At 43.0% G+C, this 23,756-nt stretch overlaps 1 protein-coding gene across 1 annotated transcript in view; it reads right to left on the reverse strand.

Annotated features, from left to right (window-relative positions):
• The window catches only part of FIRRM (FIGNL1 interacting regulator of recombination and mitosis), a gene marked incomplete at both ends in the record, with an annotated part of 580,029 nt that overhangs the window by 444,099 nt on the left and 112,174 nt on the right, over positions 1-23,756 (reverse strand). Inside the window, 2 exons of the mRNA XM_082265049.1 lie at positions 2,162-2,226; positions 18,461-18,541. Coding sequence (XP_082121175.1) covers positions 2,162-2,226; positions 18,461-18,541 — 146 coding nt within the window. The remainder of the gene's footprint in view (positions 1-2,161; positions 2,227-18,460; positions 18,542-23,756) is intronic.

Here is a 23,756-nt window from a genome sequence, read left to right on the forward strand (position 1 = left end):
GGCGGCGACTGTCAGAGGACGTAAGAGAAAGTGGGGTTTAAATACAGCCAGTACTCACATTTATTACACAATTACATAGGTAATTACCTATTACCCCACACCTGGAGTCCACCATACTGAGGAACAGTAAGGGCCAATGGAGGATCTATGACCATTGGCCACTCCCGTTCACAGCTGATATATTAGGATTATAAATAGGCTCGGTCCTCTCTTTTTCCCTCAGGCTACAATTTGATCCTGAGGGATCAAGAGGATTACGTATTTTGTGCTCCGGTGGACTTAGGTAAGCCCTTCGGGAGAACATCTTATTGATCCCTTTATCCCCCATTCCTGAATATTTTATAAATCATGGGGTTCTCTCCATTTTGTATTTGACATTATTTTACTTTAATGTTTTTCTAGCTTCCTGGGGATTTCCCTGATTGGCCTCACCTTTTGCGTGATCCTTGTGGGACGTTGTTGTTATTCCTGGAGGGGCCTGACCCTCTGCGGATCCCTCTCCCTCCCTATCATGCTGGCATGATACCACGCGGTTTGCCTCTAGGATTGATTTCCCTCTTCCATTTTTGCACAATATCACTTTATATATGGAATTAGAGGTTTTCCCTGGACTCCCCATATATCGCCACTTATATCCCAGTATGATTCCCATATGGGAGACACTGAAGATCTAAAGTGAGGATTTTTCTCCCCCTTGAAATCCATGCTGGAATTGACGCTATTTCCACCACGATTTATACAGACACACCTAGGGTAAGTCTGTATATGCATATATATATATATATATATATATATATATATATAGATTATATTTATGTGTAGGGACATCTAAGCACCATATTTAGATTTACACATGCATAGATAACTTTGAATCTTGACTGTGACACTTTTTTGTTTTTGTATGTATGATTGATTTTGTATATTTACCATTTTCAATAGACAGACATATCCTTTGTTATCTCCCCTGAAGAAGGAAATTCATTTTCCGAAAGATGTTGGGATTATCGGTTCCAAATCGCTATCCATTGGCTCTACTGTATGCTCACTAGCGGATTTGGTAACTGGGCTATGGCACAGATGACTGACCTTTGTTGTGTCCTATATATGTCTGCATTTTAATAGACTCAAATCCAGTCCTTTTTCTGTTTTTTTTATATGTATACAATAAACTTTTGAAGTTTTTATATAATTTTCTTCTCTGAGTGCTGGCTGTATTTAAACCCCACTTTTCTGGGACCCATATCCTGTTTGCATTTGAATAGTTTGGTTTCTTTTTAAGTAACACTTGATTACTAAAATAATACTTATTTACATTGTTCCACCATCTTCTATTGCACAGTAATAATACAGTAATTGAGTACTAAAGGTAACATTTTACAAAAATGTTTTCGAAAGTGGTACACATTGATGTATATCAAAATATTCCTGCCCATTCAGGATTACGAGCTAGAAGAATAATGAATAGAAACTGAAGTGAAAGAAATGCGTAAGCTGCAAATACAGCTGATAGTGTGTGCCTTGTGCATTGGAGGAATAACCCCAAGAGAAGAGCATTTTTTTAAATGTTTTGCATTACGGTACATTTAAAAATCTGCATTTTTGGCAATTAAATTACCTAAAACCCTTAGAACATTATACATTTTCTGAAAGCAGAGGCCTTGTAGAATTAAAGGATGCAAATTTTTATGTTGCACAATATTTGCTGTATTGTTTATCAAACACAATTTCAGGAAAAAATGGTGCTAGAATGACTGCTTTTACCTCACGTGTGGTGCAATCATGGTTTACAAATACTATACGTGCAGGGCATCATCAGGGGTTATGTATAAATTTTTGTTTTGTTTTTAATACATTTTATTATAATTATAAATCCTGTACACACCGAGTTTTTTTACGCTAGGTTGATGAAAAAAAACAAAAACAAAACATCAGCTTCGGTCGAAGCTGCTGTACTAACGATCCAATGTTAGTACAGCGATCTCTCCCTCTGAGCTGTTGTGTTTGGATAAAGAGGGGGGGGGGGGGGATTTCTTTCAGTCCACAGGCTAATTAAAAAAAAAAAAGAGATCCATCTATAGCCAGCTTAAAGCCATAGCAAAGAATACAACACACCAAAGCTGAAAATAGGTATTTGTTTGATCTGTATGGAAAATATTCTTACCTATATATCTGAAGATATAAATAATGTAGATGAACACAAGATTCAGACAAAAAAGGCATAAATTCCTGAAATAAATTACAATTTATTAATTTAAAATCTCACATTGTTTATCGAAAGGTAAAAATAAATCATACATTCCAAGTACAGAACTTTTTTTTGGCAGAAGCAACTGGCATAACCTACACCTAGTTCAAATACAGTACTAAGTTTTAAAAGATTAGAGTCTGAAAAAAAACGAATTCGATTGACATCAATTTTAGGTGCAGACTTCAGTTTACAGGCGTGTAGGGTTTGATAATCCTCTCCTTTAACCACTTAAGCCCCGGAGGATTTTCCTGCTAAAAGACCAGGGGGTATTTTGCGATTCGGCACTGCGTGACTTTAACGGACAATTGCGCGGTCGTGCGACGCTGTACCTAAACGAATTTGACGTCCTTTTTTTTCCACAAACAGAGCTTTCTTTTGGTGGTATTTGATCACCTGTGCGATTTTTTGATCACGCGCTATAAACAAAAAAAGAGCGACAATTTTGCAAAAATAGCAATATTTTTCACATTTTTTTATATGAAATTCCCCCCCAAAAAAATGTAAAAATCAAAAATTTTTAACATTTTTGGCCAATTTGTTTTATCCTACCTATGTTTGGTAAAAAAAAATCGCAAAAAGCGTATTTTGATTGGTTTGCGCAAAAGTTATCGCGTTTACTAACAAAGGGAAAGATTTTTGTCATGTTTGTTGTTTTTTTTTAACGCGTAATGGCGGCGATCTGCGATTTTTTTTGCGGTACTGCGACATTGCGGCGGACAGATCGGACCCTTGACTGACATTTTTGACACTTTTGGGGTTACCAGTGACATTACTACAGAAATCAGTGCTATACATATGCACTGTTACTGTAAAAATACACTGGCAGTGAAGGGGTTAACTTTATTTGGGAGGGAGGGGCTGTGTGTCCCTAGGGGCGTGATTCTTACTGTGATTGGCTGTGGCTCTAGCTGTAAGGACACTGATCAACGGATCTACATAGTAGATCCATGTGATCAGTGTCTTTACAGCGAGGAGAATGACAGGCAGCTTGTTTACACAAGCCGCCTGACTTTCTCCCTCTCCCCCGACGATTGCCGAGTGGCCGGCGGACATCGGGTCCGCTGGTGTCACGCGCGGGGGGGGTCCGTGACCGCGCGGGGGCGCGCACACGCTCCCCAGACCCTCCCAGGCTAGTGACGTTAATTAACGTCACTCTGCCTGGCAGGGGCTGACCGCCGCAGTAAATCTACTTGCGGCGGTCGGCAAGCGGTTAATATTTTTTTGCATCACTAATGTAAAACAATTTCCCAAATGCTTCACTTTGAAGGCAAATCCAGTGATTTGACACTCGACAATTTTCTAAGACAGTACAGGGTTTGGCAATATTGCGAATGTGCTCATGAATAAAATGCCAAAAATAATTACCCCTTTGCTAACACAGTCTGACAAATATAGTAAATACAGTACAATTAGGACAGTACAATGAATCAAGACAGTGGGCTCCATTCACAAAGCAGTATTTAAGAAATGCGGTAAAATACCGTTTCGTTTTTTCCGAAAAGTTTTTTGGCATTCACAAAAAAAAAAAAAAAAACGCATGTGGCATTTTTCTGAAATATGCTGTATTTATCACATAAAACCATGAGATATGAATTTTTGATGCTAAAAAAAAGGGGTAAAATGCTTTAAACCATAGAAAAAGTCAGTATATATATTAATACAAAAGAAAAAAGGTGACTTGAACACCCATAAAAGGGAAACTGCTTTCACAGGGCACATGTATTGCATTAACAACTAAGTTAAAATGAGTAAATACAAAATATCTTTAGAAATGTTGAATATAAAATGAAAATAAAATTAAAAAAAAAAAAAAATGAATTTTTGTAAAATCTTACCTGTAAAACTCCTTTCTCTGAGTCCTCCAACAGTCGCCGCCGCCTCTAAGTCATCACTGTTGGGTATTGACTTCCGCTCCGCAGGAGTAGCTAGGCATAAAGACTTAGTCAAAAGAACAAAGGCATTTGCATATACACACCCATTGGGGCTGTCCCATCTGGTCAATACCCCCCTGCAGTGACCACTCCCAACTCAGTTTGGTAGCAAAGCAGTAGGTAAAAAGGACAACTCCAAAAAGAGGGGCGGGGGCGGCGACTGTCGGAGGACTCAGAGAAAGGAATTTTACAGGTAAGATTTTACAAAAATTCAGTTTTCTCTTACGTCCTCCGACAGTCGCCGCCGCCTCTAAGTCATCACTGTTGGGATGTCCCAAAACAGTATAGACATGAGGGGTGGGAGACGCAACCGTAGAAAAGGCAACGCAGTACCCACATCAGAGAAAGGAATCTTACATGCACCGTAAGAGAACCTTCTGGGCAACAGAAAACAAAGCTCAACAGGAGCAACAGCCCAGGAAAGCAAATACGAATAGCCAGGGACCCATAATAAAACAAGGGTCCTTCATGGCACTGCCGCACTGAGAACCTTGCGGCCAAAGGAAGCATCAGCTGATGCCAGAACATCTACTTTGTAGAACTTAGAAAAAGTGTGCACCGACGACCAAGTCGCAGCCTTGCACGCCTGGGCCACCGAGGCCCGATGCCAATAGGCCCAGGACGCACTCATAGATCTTGTAGAGTGCGCCTTAACAGGGAAGGGTGGAACCCGTTCCTTCAAGACGTAAGCCTGTTCAATGGTCTGTCTGATCCATTTGGCAATAGTCGCTGCAGATGCAGCCATGTCCTTCCGAGGTCCCTCAGGAAGGACAAAGAGTGAATCTGTCTTCTGAAAGGATTCCGTAGACGACAGGTAAACCCTGATCGTCCTTACAACATCCAAGGAATGCAGAGCAACCTCCTTAGGATGCTTAGGCTTCGTACAAAGCGAAGGCAGGACAATGTCCTCATTAATGTGGAACTCAGAGGCCACCTTAGGAAGAAAGGAGGGATGCGTACGCAAGACCACCTTATCACGGTGAATCACCAAGTATGGAGAACGGCAAGATAACGCTGCCAGTTTCGACACCCTGCGAGCCGAAGTGATCGCCACCAAAAAGGCAACCTTCTAAGACCGCAGAGGCAACGATATATCCCGAATGTTTTCAAAGGGAGCACGCTGTAACACGGACAGAACCAAGTTCAAGTCCCATGGAGGTAAGGGCTCCTTCCTGGGAGGAGCCAAATGTCGCACACCTTGAATGAAGGTGCGAACCAGAGAATGGGACTCCACGGGGCGTTGGAAAAGAATGGCCAGTGCGGACACCTGGCCCTTGATTGTGGCCAGTGCCAGGCGCTGGTCCACCCCAGACTGGAGGAAGGCCAACACTCTCTACACCGAGTACGAGCGAGGGGAGAACCCCCTGGACTCACACCAGGCGAAATAAGCCTTCCAGGTACGGTAATAGATTTTACCAGAGGAGGTTTTTCTAGCCTTGACAAGGGTAGGGATGACCTCAGAGGAGAGCCCCCTGTCCCTCAGGACCTGGGTCTCAACAGCCAGGCCGTTAAAGCCAGCAACTGTAAAGCAGGATGGAAGATCGGACCCTGAGACAGGAGATCTTCCCGCAGAGGCAGTCGCCACAGAGGCGCCACTGCCAGGTGAACAACGTCGGCGTACCAGGACCGGCGTGGCCAGTCCGGAGCCACCAGAATCACCAGGTGCGGTTCCGAGACTAACCTGCGGAGGAATCTGGACAGCAACTGAATCGGAGGAAAGGCATACATTAGACGATACTGATGGCAAGGGGCCACTAACGCATCCGAGGCGTCCGCAAGCGGATCGCGCGTTCTTGCCACGAACCTTTCCACCTCGGTTTAGCCGAGATGCGAACAGATCCACGTCCGGGGATCCCCACTTCGCACACAGCATTTGGAAGACCTCCGGGTGTAGGGACCATTCCCCCTGGTCCAGGGTCTGGTGGCTCAGATAGTCGGCCTGCCAATTCTCCACACCCAGAATGTGAACTGCTGAGATTGCCGGGACAGGAGTCTCGGCCCAATACGCTAGGCAGAATGAAACTGAGTTGGGAGTGGTCACTGCAGGGGGGTATTGACCAGATGGGACAGCCCCCATGGGTGTGTATATGCAAATGCCTTTGTTCTTTTGACTAAGTCTTTATGCCTAGCTACTCCTGCGGAGCGGAAGTCAATACCCAACAGTGATGACTTAGAGGCGGCGGTGACTGTCAGAGGACGTAAGAGAAAAAAAAATGTTGTCTTGGATTGAGTGGAGAGAGATTAGAACACCTAATCGTTTTTACTGCTCCATTCGGGAGATTTGCCATCATTATTTGAACTGTTTACAATTATCATTTTAAGTGAAATGAAAAGAAAATTTTGGATTGTCCACAGAAAAGTAATAGAGGGGGATTTTCCCATGGGGACCCCCAAGGAATTCCATTATTTACAGGGATTTCCTATCACTTCCTGTTTTGTCTACCGGACAGTAAATGAAGATAAACACCCCCCCCCCCCCCCCCCCAAACACTGATGGCAAAAAAAAAAAACAAAGAAAAGGAGAAGATTGCCAAGCGGGACTTTATATGAGGTGGACCCAATAGTCATAATACTCAAGTTGAAATGTATCTCGTATATTGTGTACAACCAATATACAAAAGTAATACAACATGAATATTTGACATACACAAAACATAACATGGTCATACAAATATAATAAAATATCTCATAGCAGTAACAGTATGCACATCAATACAAATATCTTGAAACTCGACACACGTTTCGTGGGTCGCATTGCCCACTCGTCAGGAGTGTAAGTGTGCAGGCAAGTCTGAAAAGAAATTATTATAATTGTATTATAGACATGACGGATTGATGGCTATTGGAGTATGAATACTCAAAAACAGAACCCATGTGGGGAAACATACTCACAAATATAGCCGCGTCATTGTGCTTAAAACCAGTGCTTCCATACGGCATGACGTTGAGGGCGGGACCCACAATGCTTTGTAAAACATCTAAGGTGAGGATGAGTGATCACAGACAGTCCAATCTTTAAACACAGGGTGGATACCAAACAACAGCATTCATTTCTTTATGGTAAGCACACAGCCACCTTGCTATATTTGTTCACAACACTTTCCATTTACTCTCCACCTCTTTTTCTCCCTTTTTCTCCACTTTTCTTTTTCTCATGTCTTTATTTCATCACTTCACATATGCACTCTATGGAGATTTATTTTTATTGGTTTTACTCAGTCTTACAACAATCTTTTCATCTTTTCATCCTTATCCACTTGGTTTACTTTTATCCACCTGGGCACTTTCTTCACCCTTTGGTTATTTCTTTTTATTCCCTGGTCCATATTCATGTCTCAGATACATTTAATATATATGACCATTATCATTTGTTGGCTGCCACCCTACAGGAAGTAGCTGCTCACTTACCCACATGTATACTTTTTCATTTAGAGACTGGCCAGGTGTTTGATTGATATACTTACAAAGTGTGCTCGTGTTGGATTGCTCCTAAAGGTGCCACATCCCGGGTATGAATTGCAGATAGAGAAATTCCCCTGGTTGTGGGACTTTTTAGGCACTCATGAAAAATTTAACTTAATATGAACAATACCAAACTTATATGAAAATAGCATTTATTGAAACATTTTTTTACATATAAAGTTAAAAAATGGCAAGCTAAATACAATACATCACATCAGCAGGTGAATAGTGACCATAAAACTCCAGGGTGAGGACCCAATGCGTTTCGGAGTGACAGTGATTACTCCTTCCGGGGTGACCTTGGATAGTGGTATATTCTGCTGTGTTGGTTTGAAATTCTAAGCCTGCCCGCATGGTATTAAAAACAGGTAATTAGAATGCTCAGACAAATCACTGAGGAATGCTGTTCAGAGGTGTCAGGAAGGGTTCTTTTGTTAATCATAATCCAAAAAGTAGGACCTCAGTGGTGTGTGTGCTGTCCAGCCTATTAAAGGCTGGGTGGGGACAGCTGAAACCCAAAGATTGGCAACCCTGCTTGTAGATGTCTCAAGACGCCAAATCATGGAATAGAAGCAATGCTCACTTGCCGTGAACACAGGGGTCCTTCTGTTCCATGATTTGGCATCTTGAGACATCTTAATATATTTGTATGAAAATGTTATGTTTTGTGTATGTCAAATATTCATGTTGTATTACTTTTGTATATTGGTTGTACACAATAAACAAGATACATTTCAATTTGAGTATTATGACTATTGGGTCCACCTCATATAAAGTCCCGCTGGGCAATCTTCTCCTTTTCTATGTATTTAATTGGGATGGAGGTGTACTCTAATATGAAATGGCATTGCGGGTCCTTTTTATTCTTGTTGGCAAAAAAACAAAATTGACAGGGGTTCTAACCCTCCATTACTCTATCCAAAATGAAAAAACTGATTTTGGTCTTACAGTAAAATCCTTTTCTCTGATGTTCATTGATGGATACAGCTCCATATCTTCTTGACTGATGAGGTAATGCTGCTCTTCATTGGAGTAGGACACTAGACGGAAAAATTATTTGGCCACGGCTATAGGGCAATCACAGGGGGTATACTCCTACTTCCTGCTATAGGACTTCAGTTTTGTAACAAGCAGTGGAACATAAACCCAACTCAATAGAGGGGCGGGTGCTGTGTCAGTCAATGAGGATCAGAGAAAAGGATTTTACGGTAAGACAAAAATCCAGTTTTCTCTTTCGTCCATTGACAGACACAGCTCCAGATCTTCTTGACTGATGGGACGTCGCAAAGCAATGTCAATATGAGGGGTGGGGATAACACAGCAAGAAAAAATGCACTTCCCAAAGGCTAAACATAGCCAACCAGGCAAAACATGAGCTTAACCAGGAACAACTGAAGCTCACCTGTCAAAAATAACAAATACAGTCAGGCCCAGATATTCCAATTTTGTGGACAGAACCAGAACAGATTTTTGGAAATTCAGTTTCCATCCGAACTCTTGCACTAAAAGTTTGCACCAAAATGTCCAGATTGTCTTTCAGGCCATTCAGAAACTCTGCTTGCAGAAGATCATCCAGGTACCCCAGCTCCGCAATCCCCTTCTGCCTCAGTAAAGCCAAGACCAGGGCCAACACTTTTGTAAACATCCAAGGAGCCGAGGCAAGACCAAAGGGTAATGCCACAAATTGCTAGTGCTCCTCGCCAATGACAAAGCGAAGGAAATTCTGATGCCCAATATATTGGGATATGAAGGGAAGCCACCACCATGCGAATGGATTTCATTAGAAATTTCTCAACCCGCACAAAGCGGTTCAAAACCTTGAGATCCAGAATAGGATGGACCTTGCCTTCCTTCCTGGGAACAGTAATCAAATAAAACCCCTGAAAGTGTTCCGATTCCGAAACCAGTACAAAGACCCCCTGTGAGAGCAGATCCTGTACCGCCCCAAGAAGACCTTGTACATGATCTGGGGACAAACGTAGATTCGAAAAAAAGAACCTTGCTGGAGGCAAGGATCGAAACTCCATCTTGTACTCGTACCAAATCAACTCGTGGACCTATTTGTCTTGAATCCAGCAGGTCCACGGATCCGGAAAGAAGCAAAGATGTCCCCCCACCCTAAGTATGGTTGAGGGCACCCCTTCTGGCAGAAGCAAGCTTGTCTGCGGTCATGGAGAGGCCCGCTCTCGACCTACCCAGCCAGGGCCTCTTGGAACTCGCTGCGGGGTTACGGGTGGATTTTGATCCCTGGTCCTTAGATCCCGAAGGACGAGGACCGCTTGTGGGCCAAGAAGAAAGGCCCACCTTTGCGATGAGTCTCTTTACTCCTGGCAGACTGTGGAAGCAGAGTACTCTTACCTCCTGTAAGACCCTTAATGATATCCTCCATGGAAGCACCGAACAAGTGGTCTATTACAAAAGGGAGATCAGTCAATACCTTCTTGGAAGACTGGTTTACAGACCAGTATTTCAGCCATATCATGCGGCGCAGAGTCACCACCGTCACGGACACCCTGCAGGCTAAGGGGTCGGCATCCAGAGAGGCATCACAGATATACTGCAACCCCTGAACAAACAGGTCTGCCAGCTCAGGAGGAGGTTGTCCACCTTCCAAATCCTGGCGCAGGAGCTTAGCCAATTCCGTTTAACGTCTGTGAAACCAAGGTTATGGCAAACACTGGTTGCAGAATGGAACCGGCTATGGTGAAAAGGTATTGTACCAGATATTCAGCTCTCTTGTCAAAAGGGCCCTTAAAGGACGGGGAGTCCTCCACCGGAAGGAGGGTGGCTTTATTTAACCTGGAAACCTAAGTGTCCACCACGGGTGATACTGTAAGTTTTTCTAGCAGTGACTCTTCAAATGGATACCATCTAGCAAAGTGCTTAGGGACCCTGACAGTGTGTTTGGGGGGAACCCCACTGACTTGCGATAATGTTGTCGAAATAGGCGGGAAAGGGGAATACCTTTGCCACCTTGAAGGTTCTGCGGGTACCAAACTGCAGCAGCCGACGCAGATGTAGCTGCCTCCTCCAATTTTAAAGTTTCTTGCACTGATACAATCAATGCATCCACCAGCACCTTTTCATGCGCAACTGTAGTGGAAGAGGAATCATCCTCACTATCAGAACACACAGACGCAGACCCAGTACTAAGTGCAGTGATAATGGGTTTATTAAGACACACAGTAATGGCAGCTCATATTTGAGTAGACAAAAAGCATGTATGTACTAAATCACACAGCTGGGATCAAGGGTGTCCCCGGGATGCTGGCATTGGTGTCTTGTCGCGGGATGGTAAGGCAGCCTGGATTGGAGGGAAAGTCGACGGTCACAGTGGAGCCAGCATGGAATGCAAATGGCGCCGATACTGGAACAGACATTAGCAGGAAAACATGATGCTGTGGATGGGCGGTACCACAATTTTTTCTTCAGACAGAGGTCCCAGGGACACCGCAACCTTGATGCCTGTCGTATGATTTAGTACATGCTTTTTATCTACTCAAATGTGAGCTGCCAATTTTTACTGTGTGTGTCATATTAAACCCATTATCACTGCATTCTGTCTGGCTCCCCTGCCGTTTCCGTCTGTTAACTGCTTCACTCTTAAAGGGTGCTGCCGCAGATGCATAGTGTTTTACCTCCTGGCTCCCACATGTTAATTGTTTGAGGACCTAATTTACTTTTATGATCTATATAAAAAAAAAATATGTTTTTTGCGCTCATCCAGAAAAGCGAAGTGTATACTAAATACTATTGAAGGTCCTGCTACTTATAAAAGTCCAAATGCACGACTTTCTACTGATATGCAAAAGTTGTGCACCACGCAACCCATAAATCCTCTAAAATATAGACCAAATTTCATACAATGTATGAAAAAAAATCTCAAAAATACAAAATCAATAAATCCACATGAAGTCCATAAAAAAAAAAAAAAAGGTGAAAGAGTCCAATACAATGCCAATACAATGTGCTCTTGTAAGTCACCTTTCACTTACAAGAGCATGCTGTATGGGACTCTTTCACTTTTGTTTACTTTTTCTTATGAACTTAATGTGGATTTATTGATTTTGTATTTTTGCGAATCCTATATTTGAATTATATCAGAGGATTTATGGCTTGCAATTTGACATTTTCCCAGCGTTTTAGCCCATTAGTCCTCCAGCACCAGGTTTATAGTGTGACTTCTAAACACTCTTTTTATTGCCTTTTAAAGGTCAGTGCATTAGATGCAAGTGTTTTTATTCCTGACCTGGCTGTCTGACAGTCTGAACAAACAGTATTACAATAAGGCAGATGACAGTGTGTGCTATCTTGTTTTGTTTTCTCTATGGGTACATTACATTTCTTTTAATTTGATTGAAGAAGAGTATTATGGGTTTTTTTTTTTATTGCCATCTTGTTTGATGACCTAATGTTCAGGGGTTGAATATTTTTAAAATAAAAAAGTTCAGAATCGTGATCTTTATTCTAAGCCAAAAAATTGTAAAACAAATTTTTCCAGAATCGTGCAGCTCTACAATAATGCAAGCTGTAGAAGGCGCCTGGTCTTTAAATGTATGTAAATGTAGATGGTAAGTGATCTGCTGCCCCTTTAACCACTTGCCGACCGCCGTCAGTATATTTACTGCGGCATTCAGCCGCTCCTGGGCAAACCGACGTAGTACTACGTCGCTCGCCCAGGAGCCTGTAGGGGGCGAGCGTGCGCCACCGGAGGCGCGCTCCCACCCCCGCCCGTTCACGGGCATCCCCGCACGTGTAAACGGCGGCTCCGATGTCCGCCGGCCACTCGCGATCTCGCTCAGGACATCGCGAGTGGCCCCTTAGATCATGACTCCCTATGCGGTCCTGCTCTGTAGGATCCTAAGTCTCTGTTATAGCAGGATAAGAGTTGGCGCATCACACATACCTATATAGCATCAAGGGGTATGCAGTTCATGTATAGTCATTAATCTGGTGTAGTTGATGGTTGAAATAGATTACACTCAGGGCCAGCTCAGCTGCAGAGAGAAGTCAGCTCTGAAAGTGAAAATAAAAACAAAAAGCAGAGCGCCTCTAAGTGTTATCAGTTTAATTAAAAGGGTAATGCAGGTACAGGAAAACTGCTCACATTTAAAACAGTATAAAATAGCTCATCTGTTAGGTGGTCTGCAGGAACACAGGGGTCCACGGCTGGATGTTAGTAGCTCCAAGAGATGGTGCAGGGGATGCTGAAGGAGGGAGATGTCTGGAGAGCCAAGAGACCAGATAGTAGGATGGTCAGCAGCTTCAGGAAGGTGTTCTGTTCCTCAGGGAGACACCTGGTGAGCCGAGAGACCGTTAGGTAGAATGGCTGTCGGCTTCAGAAGGGCGCCCTGCTCCTCAGTACATCCGGCGCCAACAGATAGGGGAGCCCAGCGTGACAGATCCAGCAGCCAAACGCACAACGCGTTTCCGAGCGTGCGCAGTAGCCTCACAGGGCGATTTGCCAAATTATGCCAACGAGAGACATTTTGGATCTATACCCTGGATTCACTTTCACCCAAGGGTTTAAACGAAGAGCTAGATGTTAACACCATATTATGATTAGAGCCGATGTATGTCTTTTTACCTTGTTAAATAACCTTTTTTTTTTTTTTTTTTTTTTTTTAATGCGATTTCATTTGTATGCGATTTTTTTTTTTTGTGTTTATTTTCTTATTGCCGCTTTAAGTATTGTGGTCCCACTGTCCAGCCCATTTACAATGGCCACTTTAAGTCCATCTGTATCCACCCAGCTTGAGTGCTGGCTTCCTATAAACTTGTTCAGCTCTTCTGTGTCATGCCACTGCACTTGAGAAAGGAGCGCACACGCCCTGTGAGGCTACTGCGCACGCTCGGAAACGCGTTGTGCGTTTGGCTGCTGGATCTGTCACGCTGGGCTCCCCTATCTGTTGGCGCCGGATGTACTGAGGAGCAGGGCGCCCTTCTGAAGCCGACAGCCATTCTACCTAACGGTCTCTCGGCTCACCAGGTGTCTCCCTGAGGAACAGAACACCTTCCTGAAGCTGCTGACCATCCTACTATCTGGTCTCTTGGCTCTCCAGACATCTCCCTCCTTCAGCATCCCCTGCACCATCTCTTGGAGCTACTAACATCCAGCCGTGGACCCCTGTGTTCCTGCAGACCACCTAACAGATGAGCTATTTTATACTGTTTTAAATGTGAGCAGTTTTCCTGTACCTGCATTACCCTTTTAATTAAACTGATAACACTTAGAGGCGCTCTGCTTTTTGTTTTTATTCTAAGTCTCTGTTATGATCTAACAAGCCACGCCCCTTGACAGTTAGAATCACGCCCCTAGGGATACATTTAACCCACTTATCACCAATAAAGTTAACCCCTTCCATGCCAGTGTCATTTTTACTGTAACAGTGCCTATTTATAGCACTGATTACTGTAGTAATGTCACTGGTACCCCCAAAAGTGTCAAAAATGTCAGTCAAGGGTCCGATCTGTCCGCCGCAATGTTGGAACCCCCGCAAAAAAATATAAAATAAAATAAATCGCAGATCACTGCCATTACTAGTTAAAAAAAAAAATGACAAACCTTTCCCGTAGTTAGTAAAACGCAATAACTTTTGCGCAAACCAATCAAAATACGCTTATTGCGATTTTATTTTACCAAAAATATGTAGCAGAAAACAAATTGGCCTAAAATGTTACATTTTAAATTTTTTTTTGGGGGGGGGGGGGGAATTTCATATAAAAAAATGTGAAAAATATTGTTATTTTTTCAAAATTGTGGCGCAAAAAAATAAAAATCGCACAGGTGATCATATACCACCAAAAGAAAGCTGTTTGCACGACCGCGCAATTGTCCGTTAATGCCACGCAGTGCCGAATCCCAAAATAGGGCATGGTCTGAGCAGCCAAATCCTCCGGGGCTTAAGTGGTTAAGTGTGTGGTAAACACAAATATGAGCAAATGAAAAAGTAGAAAGTGGGCGCTGGTGCAAAAATCACTCTTAAAATTAATATGGGGTGTGAGGGTTTCTTAATCGATACCGTGAAATAAATATATGAATAAATAACAAGATAAATAAAAACGTCAGTCCATAATTCGTTAATAATTCTGCAATATCAATGAATAATGGGAAAATATGTTGTTATACTACATAAGACACAAAAAATGGTGACTGTTGAATATGGCTGATAAATAAAGTGCTTAGTGTGCACAAAAATACTTATAGTGACTTTTCACATAAGTTAATCAGCAATTTAATGTGGCAAATAATAAAGTGCTCAATGTCCAAATAAATATTGCATATGACAAAAAATGTATATCAAAAATCTACGCGAGTATTAATATAGTCCATATTATATATATATATATATATATATATATATATATATATATGTGTGTAATCTGACGCCGTGTTTGGAAAAAACTGTGGGAAGATCCACCTCATGAACTGTAATATTGCTTGTGCTCACACCAGAACCTGACAGGTCACACTAGGATCTATTTTGCTTTGTGGACCAACCACAAAGTGAAATAGGTCCTAGAAATCCCTACAAATTAAAGGAATTCCTTGGGGCTGCCCAAGTCACCAGAACCAGTGTGCTCATTGAAAAATTTTCCCTCTATTACTGTTCTGAGGACAACCCAAAATTTTCTTTTACTTTTTAATGATAATGGTAAACAGGACAAATGGAGAGAATGAATCTCCTTAAAGCGGTTGTAAACCCAAAAACGCAAACAAAAAAAAACCTGCAAGACAAAGGCATAATGAGCAAGTATGCATCGCATACTAGCTCATTATGTATTACTTACCTTAGAACGAAGCCCCAACACGGACCCCCGGACATCGCTGCAGCCGCTGCCATGATCCCTCGCCGTCTCTTCTGGGTTCGGCGGCATCGACGCTGTGATTGGCTGGAGCCGCGATGACGTCACTCCCGCACATGCGCGCGGGAGTGATTTTCTGGCAGGCAAAACTGAAGGCCCCCCCCCCCGGACCTTCAGAGCGCATGCGCCGCTCGCGTGAGCGGCTGCATGCACTGCAAATATCTCCTAAACCGTGCCGGTTTAGGAGATATTAATTGTACCTACAGGTAAGCCTTATTATAGGCTTACCTGTAGGTAAAAGTGTAAAAAAGCGGAATACTACCGCTTTAAGAGGGGCACTGACAACAATAAAGACTGACAACAATAAAGACTGGACAGGTGTTGTAATCCACCTCCACTTTGTCCAAAACAGAAAACAAGTTTTTCCTTTAGTTATACTTTAAATTAATCTACCCCAATGAGATCCATATTTAGGTTTCTATGCATTCCCGTTGAGAGAACTGATCCAAAAAAGGCAGAGATTACTCAAAAAATTGGCTATTCTATTTTTACATTCTTCATATACCGCATGCCTGGACCACTACATAATTACCACATTAATTTTATTATGTGAATTGGCTTTAACCTCTAAATACCACAAAACGGCATAGTAAATTGACAATTTTCAGGATTGCATTGAATATTTAGGGAAAATGTGCCTTGACACCTAAATACTGCATGCAATCTGCTTTAGTGAATGGAGCCCACTGTACAAATCGAATGACTCCTGAAAGCATCACTTTAGTAGAAGTAGATGCACACCAATAGAACATTTTCTATGGGGTCAAACTGATTAAAACCTGGACCATCAGTAAAGAAAACTCTTTGCTACTAATTTCTCCCTCACTAAAATAGCAGTTCTATACAGTGAGTTAGTGATGGACATAAACCTAAACACTGGGAATGCCTGTTTTAAGAAATAGGGAATATCTGAAAGACACCCAAAAGCAATGTAAAACTGCCAGAGATCCAACCCTTCTACACTCTTTCCAGATGGAGAAAAGGGTTTGGGTTTAATTCGTTTTAACGATTCTTTTTTTTTTTTTTTCTGTTTATCCAAATATACTTGTATTCTCAGAATAAACTATGGTAAGCTAGGTTTCCTCATATGCATATCATTAATGGCACCCGCATGCATCCAGCACATTTTTCTGTGTGAGTGGTTGCGGCTGCAGGAACAGGTGCAGACCCGCTCACACAGGGGTGTCAAAAGGGCGGCCCTCCAGCTGTTGCGGAACTACAAGTCCCATCATGCCTCTGCTTGTGGGAGTCATGTTTGTAACTGTCAGCCTTGCAATGCCTCATGGGACTTGTAGTTCTGCAACAGCTGGAGGGCCAACAGGGGAACCACCCGCACAGATGTGAACCTAGTCAAACCTTCCTCTGCTATTAGTAAGCTAAGAGGAAGCAGTCTAACAAAACCCAAAAAACTTTCCGGTGTGTGCAGATAATGGAATAAGTATTAGCAGCAATCAAAGTTACAGATCACGCTTTATTATGGTTCTCAAGACTCACACTGCAAAAGCAACCCACTGCTGCCATTAGTAGCATGACCATGAATGATTTCTGTAAAACCAAATGCTACATATCCTGTATATGCACTGTTAATAGTAAAGGGTTAGTTCACCTTTAGAAAAAAAACTGCCTATTCAGGTAAAGGGTGTTTGTACTCACTGTCCTAGGAGTATTCCAGTCAGGCTTCAGGAGGTACGTAAATGGCCTAAACCTATAGCAAGGGCATTATTTACCTATAGTCAGAGCTGCACAGTTTGCTTTATCTAAAGACGTCCCTTATCTGTATAGGCACATTAGGCAGTATTTTGGTAAAGGTGAACTAACCCTTTAACCACTTCCAGACTGCCCACCGTGTATTTACATCGCTAATTTGACATTACATACAGGGTGTTATCGCAGCAGATAGCTGCCATAACCTCAGTATTTTTTTTTTTTACACATTTGGCGGTCCGCTTTGACATAAAAGTGGTTCTAGCAGCAGATTCGCCACAGGATCACTTTTATGGGTGGCAGGAGAGGTGCTCACCTCCCTCCCACTGCTTCCTGGCCGTTCTCCCCACTTACTGGAGCCGTCGGTAGCGGGGAAAACGATCCAATCCCCTGTGTTGCTGGGCAGGAAGTTGAGTGAGGGCAAGATGGCCCCCACTCGACTCTATGCCTTTGGAGGACTGGAGCGACGTCAAACGTCACTTCTACCCCAATTGCCTTAAAGGGCCACATTTTTTGTTTTTTGCTTTTAAGTGTAAATGTGAGATCTGAGATCTTTGACCCCAGATCTCACACTAAAAGGAGGACCTGTCCTGCCTTTTTAGATTACAAAGGATGTTTACATTCCTTGTAATAGGATTAAAAGTTATAAAAACATTTTTAAAAAAGGGACATTGTAAAAATAAAAAGTAAAATAAAAAAATAAATACATTTAAAAGCACCCAGTCCGGGTGTGAGTTATCGCTGCGATCGTTAGAGCAAAAGCAATATTTATAGAACTAAACCTCCTCTGTAACTCTGAACTGGTAACCTGCAGAACATTTTAAAACGTCGCTTATGACGATTTTTAAGTACCAAAGCTTGTCCCCATTCCACGAGCATGCAGAATTTGAAATGCGTTACGACATGTTCGGTATCAATTTACTCTGTGTAGCATCTTTCACATTATAGAAAAACTTGAGCTAACTTTATTGTTTCCAAAAAATTGCAAAAAATACTGATTTTAACTTGTAAAACAAGTGGTTAAAGGAAGTGGCTTATGACCACTGACATATGAAAAGGATTAAACAGAATATGTCCATGTTTATAGCATACAAATTATAGCATTAGCATTTTTCTGCAACCTTATAAATAACCGTGGATTTTTAACATTTACAACTGCAGCAAAATAAAACAAATATGAATAGGCACAACTAAAGCAATCTTTTTAATATGAATGAGAACATGAATATTTGCATGTGAGCATACTCACTTTGATGTAGTGCAGAAGTGAGTTAACAAAAAAACGACAGAGCTTTAAGTTCTTCTGGAATAATCGTTGGTCTGTGTTTTCCTGAGCAAAATGAAAGTGATTGCAGAAAATAAACAAAATTTGATTCTGCACAAACTATTTTTATTTATCAATTTCTTCACTGTTATTACCATGTATCTTTAAATACAAATGAATGAATTAGAGCTGGGATGAGTGACAAACATATATTCAGGCAACAAGAATACATTTATCTTTAACAATTTCTGGAAACAAAATTGCACCATTAAAAAAAAAAAAATAAACAAATTAACTGCTAGATCTGGCACAGTTTTTTTTTTCAGAATATTTTTTGTTAAAAAATGTTGATGGGCAATAAAATTACAAAAGTGTAGGCATATGTGGAGTCAAGCATGAATATGCATTATCCAAAGGCTTATAAAGTTTATACGCAGTGTATTAATACAGCGGGTAAAATAAGTATTGAGCACATCACCATTTTTCTAGGTAAACCTATTTCTTTTTTTTTTTTTCAATCTTTTTTATTAAAGAAAGTCACAATACAAAAGTCATTCTGTACAGAGTGCTCACGTAGGTCGGAGCCCCGGCCAAAGTACAGCATAAATTCACTGTCAGCCTCAACTAAGAAACAAAAGACTAAAACACAGAGGCAATGGAAAAACGAATAATCATTTAAGTACTAAAATATTTCAAATGACTAAGAGGACATCTGAGCCTGGGGACCTGATGCGTACAGAAGGTCTAGCCCCAACTGTAATATCATACAATTTAAAAATACAGAAGGGAAGAAGTGGAAAGAGAAAGGGCAGTAAAAGGGGGGACCCAGTTGGAACGCCAGAACCTGGGTCCTAGAAGAGTCAAAAGACAGTAAGAATAAAGAGAGGGAAACCCAGATGAAGAGCCTGCATTATCTCAAAACTAGAAATCCTGACCAGGGTCTAGGAAGTGAGCTCATACATTTCAATATTAACGTAATGTGCCCATGCTTCCCATACCTACATTAAAGAGGTTGTAAACTCGTATAAATTTTTTTTTTTTTTTTTTACACCCTGCAAAAGAAAGACATAATGAGCTAGTATGCATCGCATATTAGCTCATTATGCAATACTTACCTCAGAACGAGCCCCCGCCGTGCCGCTCACTCACCTCTATGACGGGCGACATGTCTAGTCGCCCGTCTTCCGGGATCGCGGCATCCGGCCATCTGATTGGCCGGAGCCGCGGTGACGTCACTCCCGCGCACGCGCGCGGGAGCCGACAGTCACGGCACGGGGCTCTGAAGGAACGGCACGATCGGCCGTTCCTTCAGAGCGCATGCGCCAGTGACGTCACTGGCGACATGTAAGGTAAATATCTCCTAAACGGTACATGTTTAGGAGATATTTACAGTACCTATAGGTAAGCCTTATCATAGGCTTGCCTATAGGTACAAGTTGTAGAGGAGGGTTTACTTCCTCTTTAAGCTTATTTGCTAGGTGCTCATTAGGCATGATCCAGACCTTACGCCTGAACAAAGTAATATGAACCAAGAGGCACTTTCAGGAGCAAGCTGTAATAAGTTTACAGGCAATGTAATGTTTTTTAAGTGTATGTAGAGGCAAACATTTTTTTTTTTTTTTTTTTTTTTTTAGTCTTTGCTTGTTTTTTTTTTTAGCATTGTAGGAAAAGATAGGAAAGAGTAGAGAAGGCTTAGATTAGAACCCATTTTATTTTTCTGTCTGTGTCCATTAGATTCACCCACTTTATATTAGGGATAGACATATGGTTTTTCAGGGTCGATACTGATATTTTGGTCACTAAGTATTGGTATCCGCCGATATTTTGTACATTTAAAGTTTTGAAGAATAAAGACAATTTTTGACACAAATCTGGTACTGAACATGTGGGGTAGGTCTTTTAGCTGTAATGTGCTGTCTTCCCTTTTCTCCCTGCCAGGAATCCCGTGTGAACCTAGTTAAGTCCCGGTTCACATTTCTGTGATGTGGGGACGCTGTGGATATACAGGGTGTTCCTGCATCGCATTCGCACCCCTGGCAGTTCACACTGCCATATGCGATACGCTGGGGGTGTCAATTAAAAGTTAACGACACCCCCAGATCAGATCGCATATCGCAGTGCGATCTGAAAGTTCGCACAGAATTGGATCGCACTAGTGTGAACCACCATGCGATCCGATTCTGCTGCGGACCATAAAAAAGGGTCCCGTGCTTGTTGGGTGCGATTGCGGTGCGAATTCAGCCATACAAACTGTATGGCTGAATTTGCACCGCACAGAGATAGCATGTAATTTTAAGAGCAGTGCGTGATTCTGTGATCGCAGAAATGTGAACCAGCACTTATGGGCCATACACACTATAAGATTTTCTGAAGACTTTTTCCTTTAGACTTACCAAAACCATATAATATGAGGTCAAACCTAAACACCTAGAATCCACTTTATAAATGTTTTATATAAGGTCCAGTGTGTGTTTTTGTAATATAATAGTGGGAAATACCTTCATTACATCGCTGCTCCGGGCTCTCCTTGCTAATCTCCCACTCTGCGGTTTTCTCCTCTCATAGCTGTCAGAGGAGGATCTCAGCCCCTCCCCTCTGCAGTGTACACAGAAACGCGGGGTCTTTGTTTAGAATAGTGTGAAATACCATTCCTTACATCGCCGCTCGGGGCTCAGCTAATCTCCTACTCTGCTGTCCTCTCCTCCCCCACTGACAGCTTGGGGTCACGGAAGGGCCGAGCGGCGATGTAATGAAAGTATTTCACACTATTAAATGTGCAGCCGGCCCACACAGAACCCCAGCTGTGAAAAATAAATGGATTTTTGTAAGAACTTACCGTAAAATCCTTTTCTCTTAAGCTCATTGACAGACGTAGTCTTCTTGATTCTCAAGAGCTGGGTTATGTTGTCTCCGCAGGAGTAGGACTAGGCAGAATGACAAAACGTTCTGGCTCCACCCTAGGGGGCAGTCCCTGAGGGTATATCCTCCCTCTCTCTGCTACAGGGAATCAGTTCTGTTTAAAGCAGTACAGAGAAATTAACCCAACCCAACTCAATGATAGAGGGGCGGGTACTACGTCTGTCAATGAGCTTAAGAGAAAAGGATTTTACGGTAAGTTCTTACAAAAATCCATTTTTCTCTATCGCTCATTGACAGACGTAGTCTTCTTGATTCTCAAGAGCTGGGACATCCAGAAGCAGTGCCACAAATGAGGGGTGGGATTGACAAAATCAAATCCAATCTAGTAGGCCCAACCGGTGCCAAACTAGAAGTTTTAAAGGCTCATTATAAACAAAGAATGAGACTAAAAGAAAAAATTTTCCAACGGAAAAAACCCTCGAGGTAGACCACTGGTCTCCTCAAATTGCGGCCTGCAAAACCTTGCGGCCAAATGAGGCATCAGACGATGCCATTACATCAACTTTATAATGTTTAGAGAAGGTATGCACCGACGACCAGGTAGCCGCCTTGCACACCTGGACCACTGACGCCTGATGGCGAAAGGCCCATGACGCACTAAGTACCCGAGTGGAGTGCGCCTTAACAGGGAACGGGGGCTCCCGACCCTTAATAGAATAAGCCTGCACTACCGTCTGTCTGATCCATCTGGAGATGGTCGCGGCAGATGCAGGCAACCCCTTTTTGGGTCCATCTGGGATCACAAAAAGTGAATCCGTCTTGCGAAACGAGTCTGTCGTTTTCAAGTATACCCTGATCGCCCGGACCACATCCAAGGAGTGCAAAGCAAATTCCCGAGGATGACTGGGCTTAGGACACAGGGAAGGTAATACAATTTCTTCATTCAGATGAAATTCTGAAACCACTTTTGGTAGGAAGGATGGATTCGGACGAAGAACCACCTTATCTCTATGAACCACCAGATATGGTGAACGACAAGATAATGCGGCCAGTTCTGACACCCTGCGTGCAGAAGTAATAGCCACCAAGAAGGCCACCTTCTGGGACAACGTGGGTAGAGGAATCTCCCTAATATCTTCAAAGGGAGGTTTCTGAAGAACCGACAACACTAAATTAAGATCCCAGGGGGGTAACGGCGCGTGCACTGGCGGAGCCAGATGTCGCACCCCCTGGATGAAATTCCGCACCAAGGAATGAGTAGCCAAAGGCTTCTGAAAGAAGATGGCTAATGCTGAGACCTGACCCTTGATAGTACTCAAGGCCAGTTTCTGCTCAACCCCTTGTTGCAGAAAAGCCAATATTCGACTAATCGAATAAGACCGAGGACGGAACCCCAAAGGTTCACACCATGCAATGTAGGACTTCCATGTGCGATGATAAATCTTTCTGGAAGTCGCTTTCCTTGCTTCAACTAGAGTAGGAATAACTGAAGCTGACAAACCTTTGTCCTTCAGCACCTGGGTCTCAATAGCCAGGCCGTTAAAGCCAGCGATCGTAAAGCAGGATGGAAGATCGGTCCCTGAGACAGTAGATCCTCCCTGAGAGGAAGTCTCCATGGGACGTCCGCCACCAGTCTGACCATGTCGGCGTACCAAGCTCGACGAGGCCAGTCCGGAGCTACCAGGATTACTGGGATTCCTTCCTCCTCTACCCTGCGAAGTAGTCTTGGCAGTAACGCGAGAGGAGGGAAGGCATATATTAGCTGGTATTGCCCCCACGGGGCGATCAGTGCGTCTGCGGTTTCTGCTAGAGGATCGCGGGAGCGAGCCACGAATCTCTGAACTTTCCTGTTGAATCGTGATGCCAACAGATCCACATCCGGGGTGCCCCACCGTAGGCACAACTGGTGGAAAACGTCTGGATGGAGGGACCATTCCCCCTGATCCAGGGTCTGACGGCTGAGATAATCTGCCTGCCAATTCTCCACCCCCGGAATGAACACCGCAGAGATTGCTGGAACAAATCGTTCCGCCCAGCGAAGAATGCAAGCCACCTCTTTGGCCGCTCGGACACTCTTGGTGCCCCCCTGATGATTGACATAAGCCACGGCCGTGGCATTGTCCGACTGGATCCGAACCGGGCTGCCCTGGAGCTGCTCGGTCCAGTGAATCAGACAAAGTCTGATCGCTCTCAGTTCCAATACATTTATCGGTAACCTGGATTCTTTCGGGGACCAAAGTCCCTGGACAGATAATTGACCGAGAATTCCTCCCCATCCGGATAGACTGGCATCCGTGGTCACTATCGTCCAATATATTGGCAGAAATGACTTTCCCTGGCTGAGCATCGGAGACCGAAGCCACCAAACCAGAGACTCTCTGGTCTGTTTGCTCAATCGTATCTGATTGTCCAGGGATTCCGG

The sequence above is a fragment of the Pelophylax lessonae genome, assembly GCF_965119305.1.
Source record: "Pelophylax lessonae genome assembly, chromosome: 8".
NCBI classification, from domain to species: Eukaryota; Metazoa; Chordata; class Amphibia; order Anura; family Ranidae; genus Pelophylax; species Pelophylax lessonae.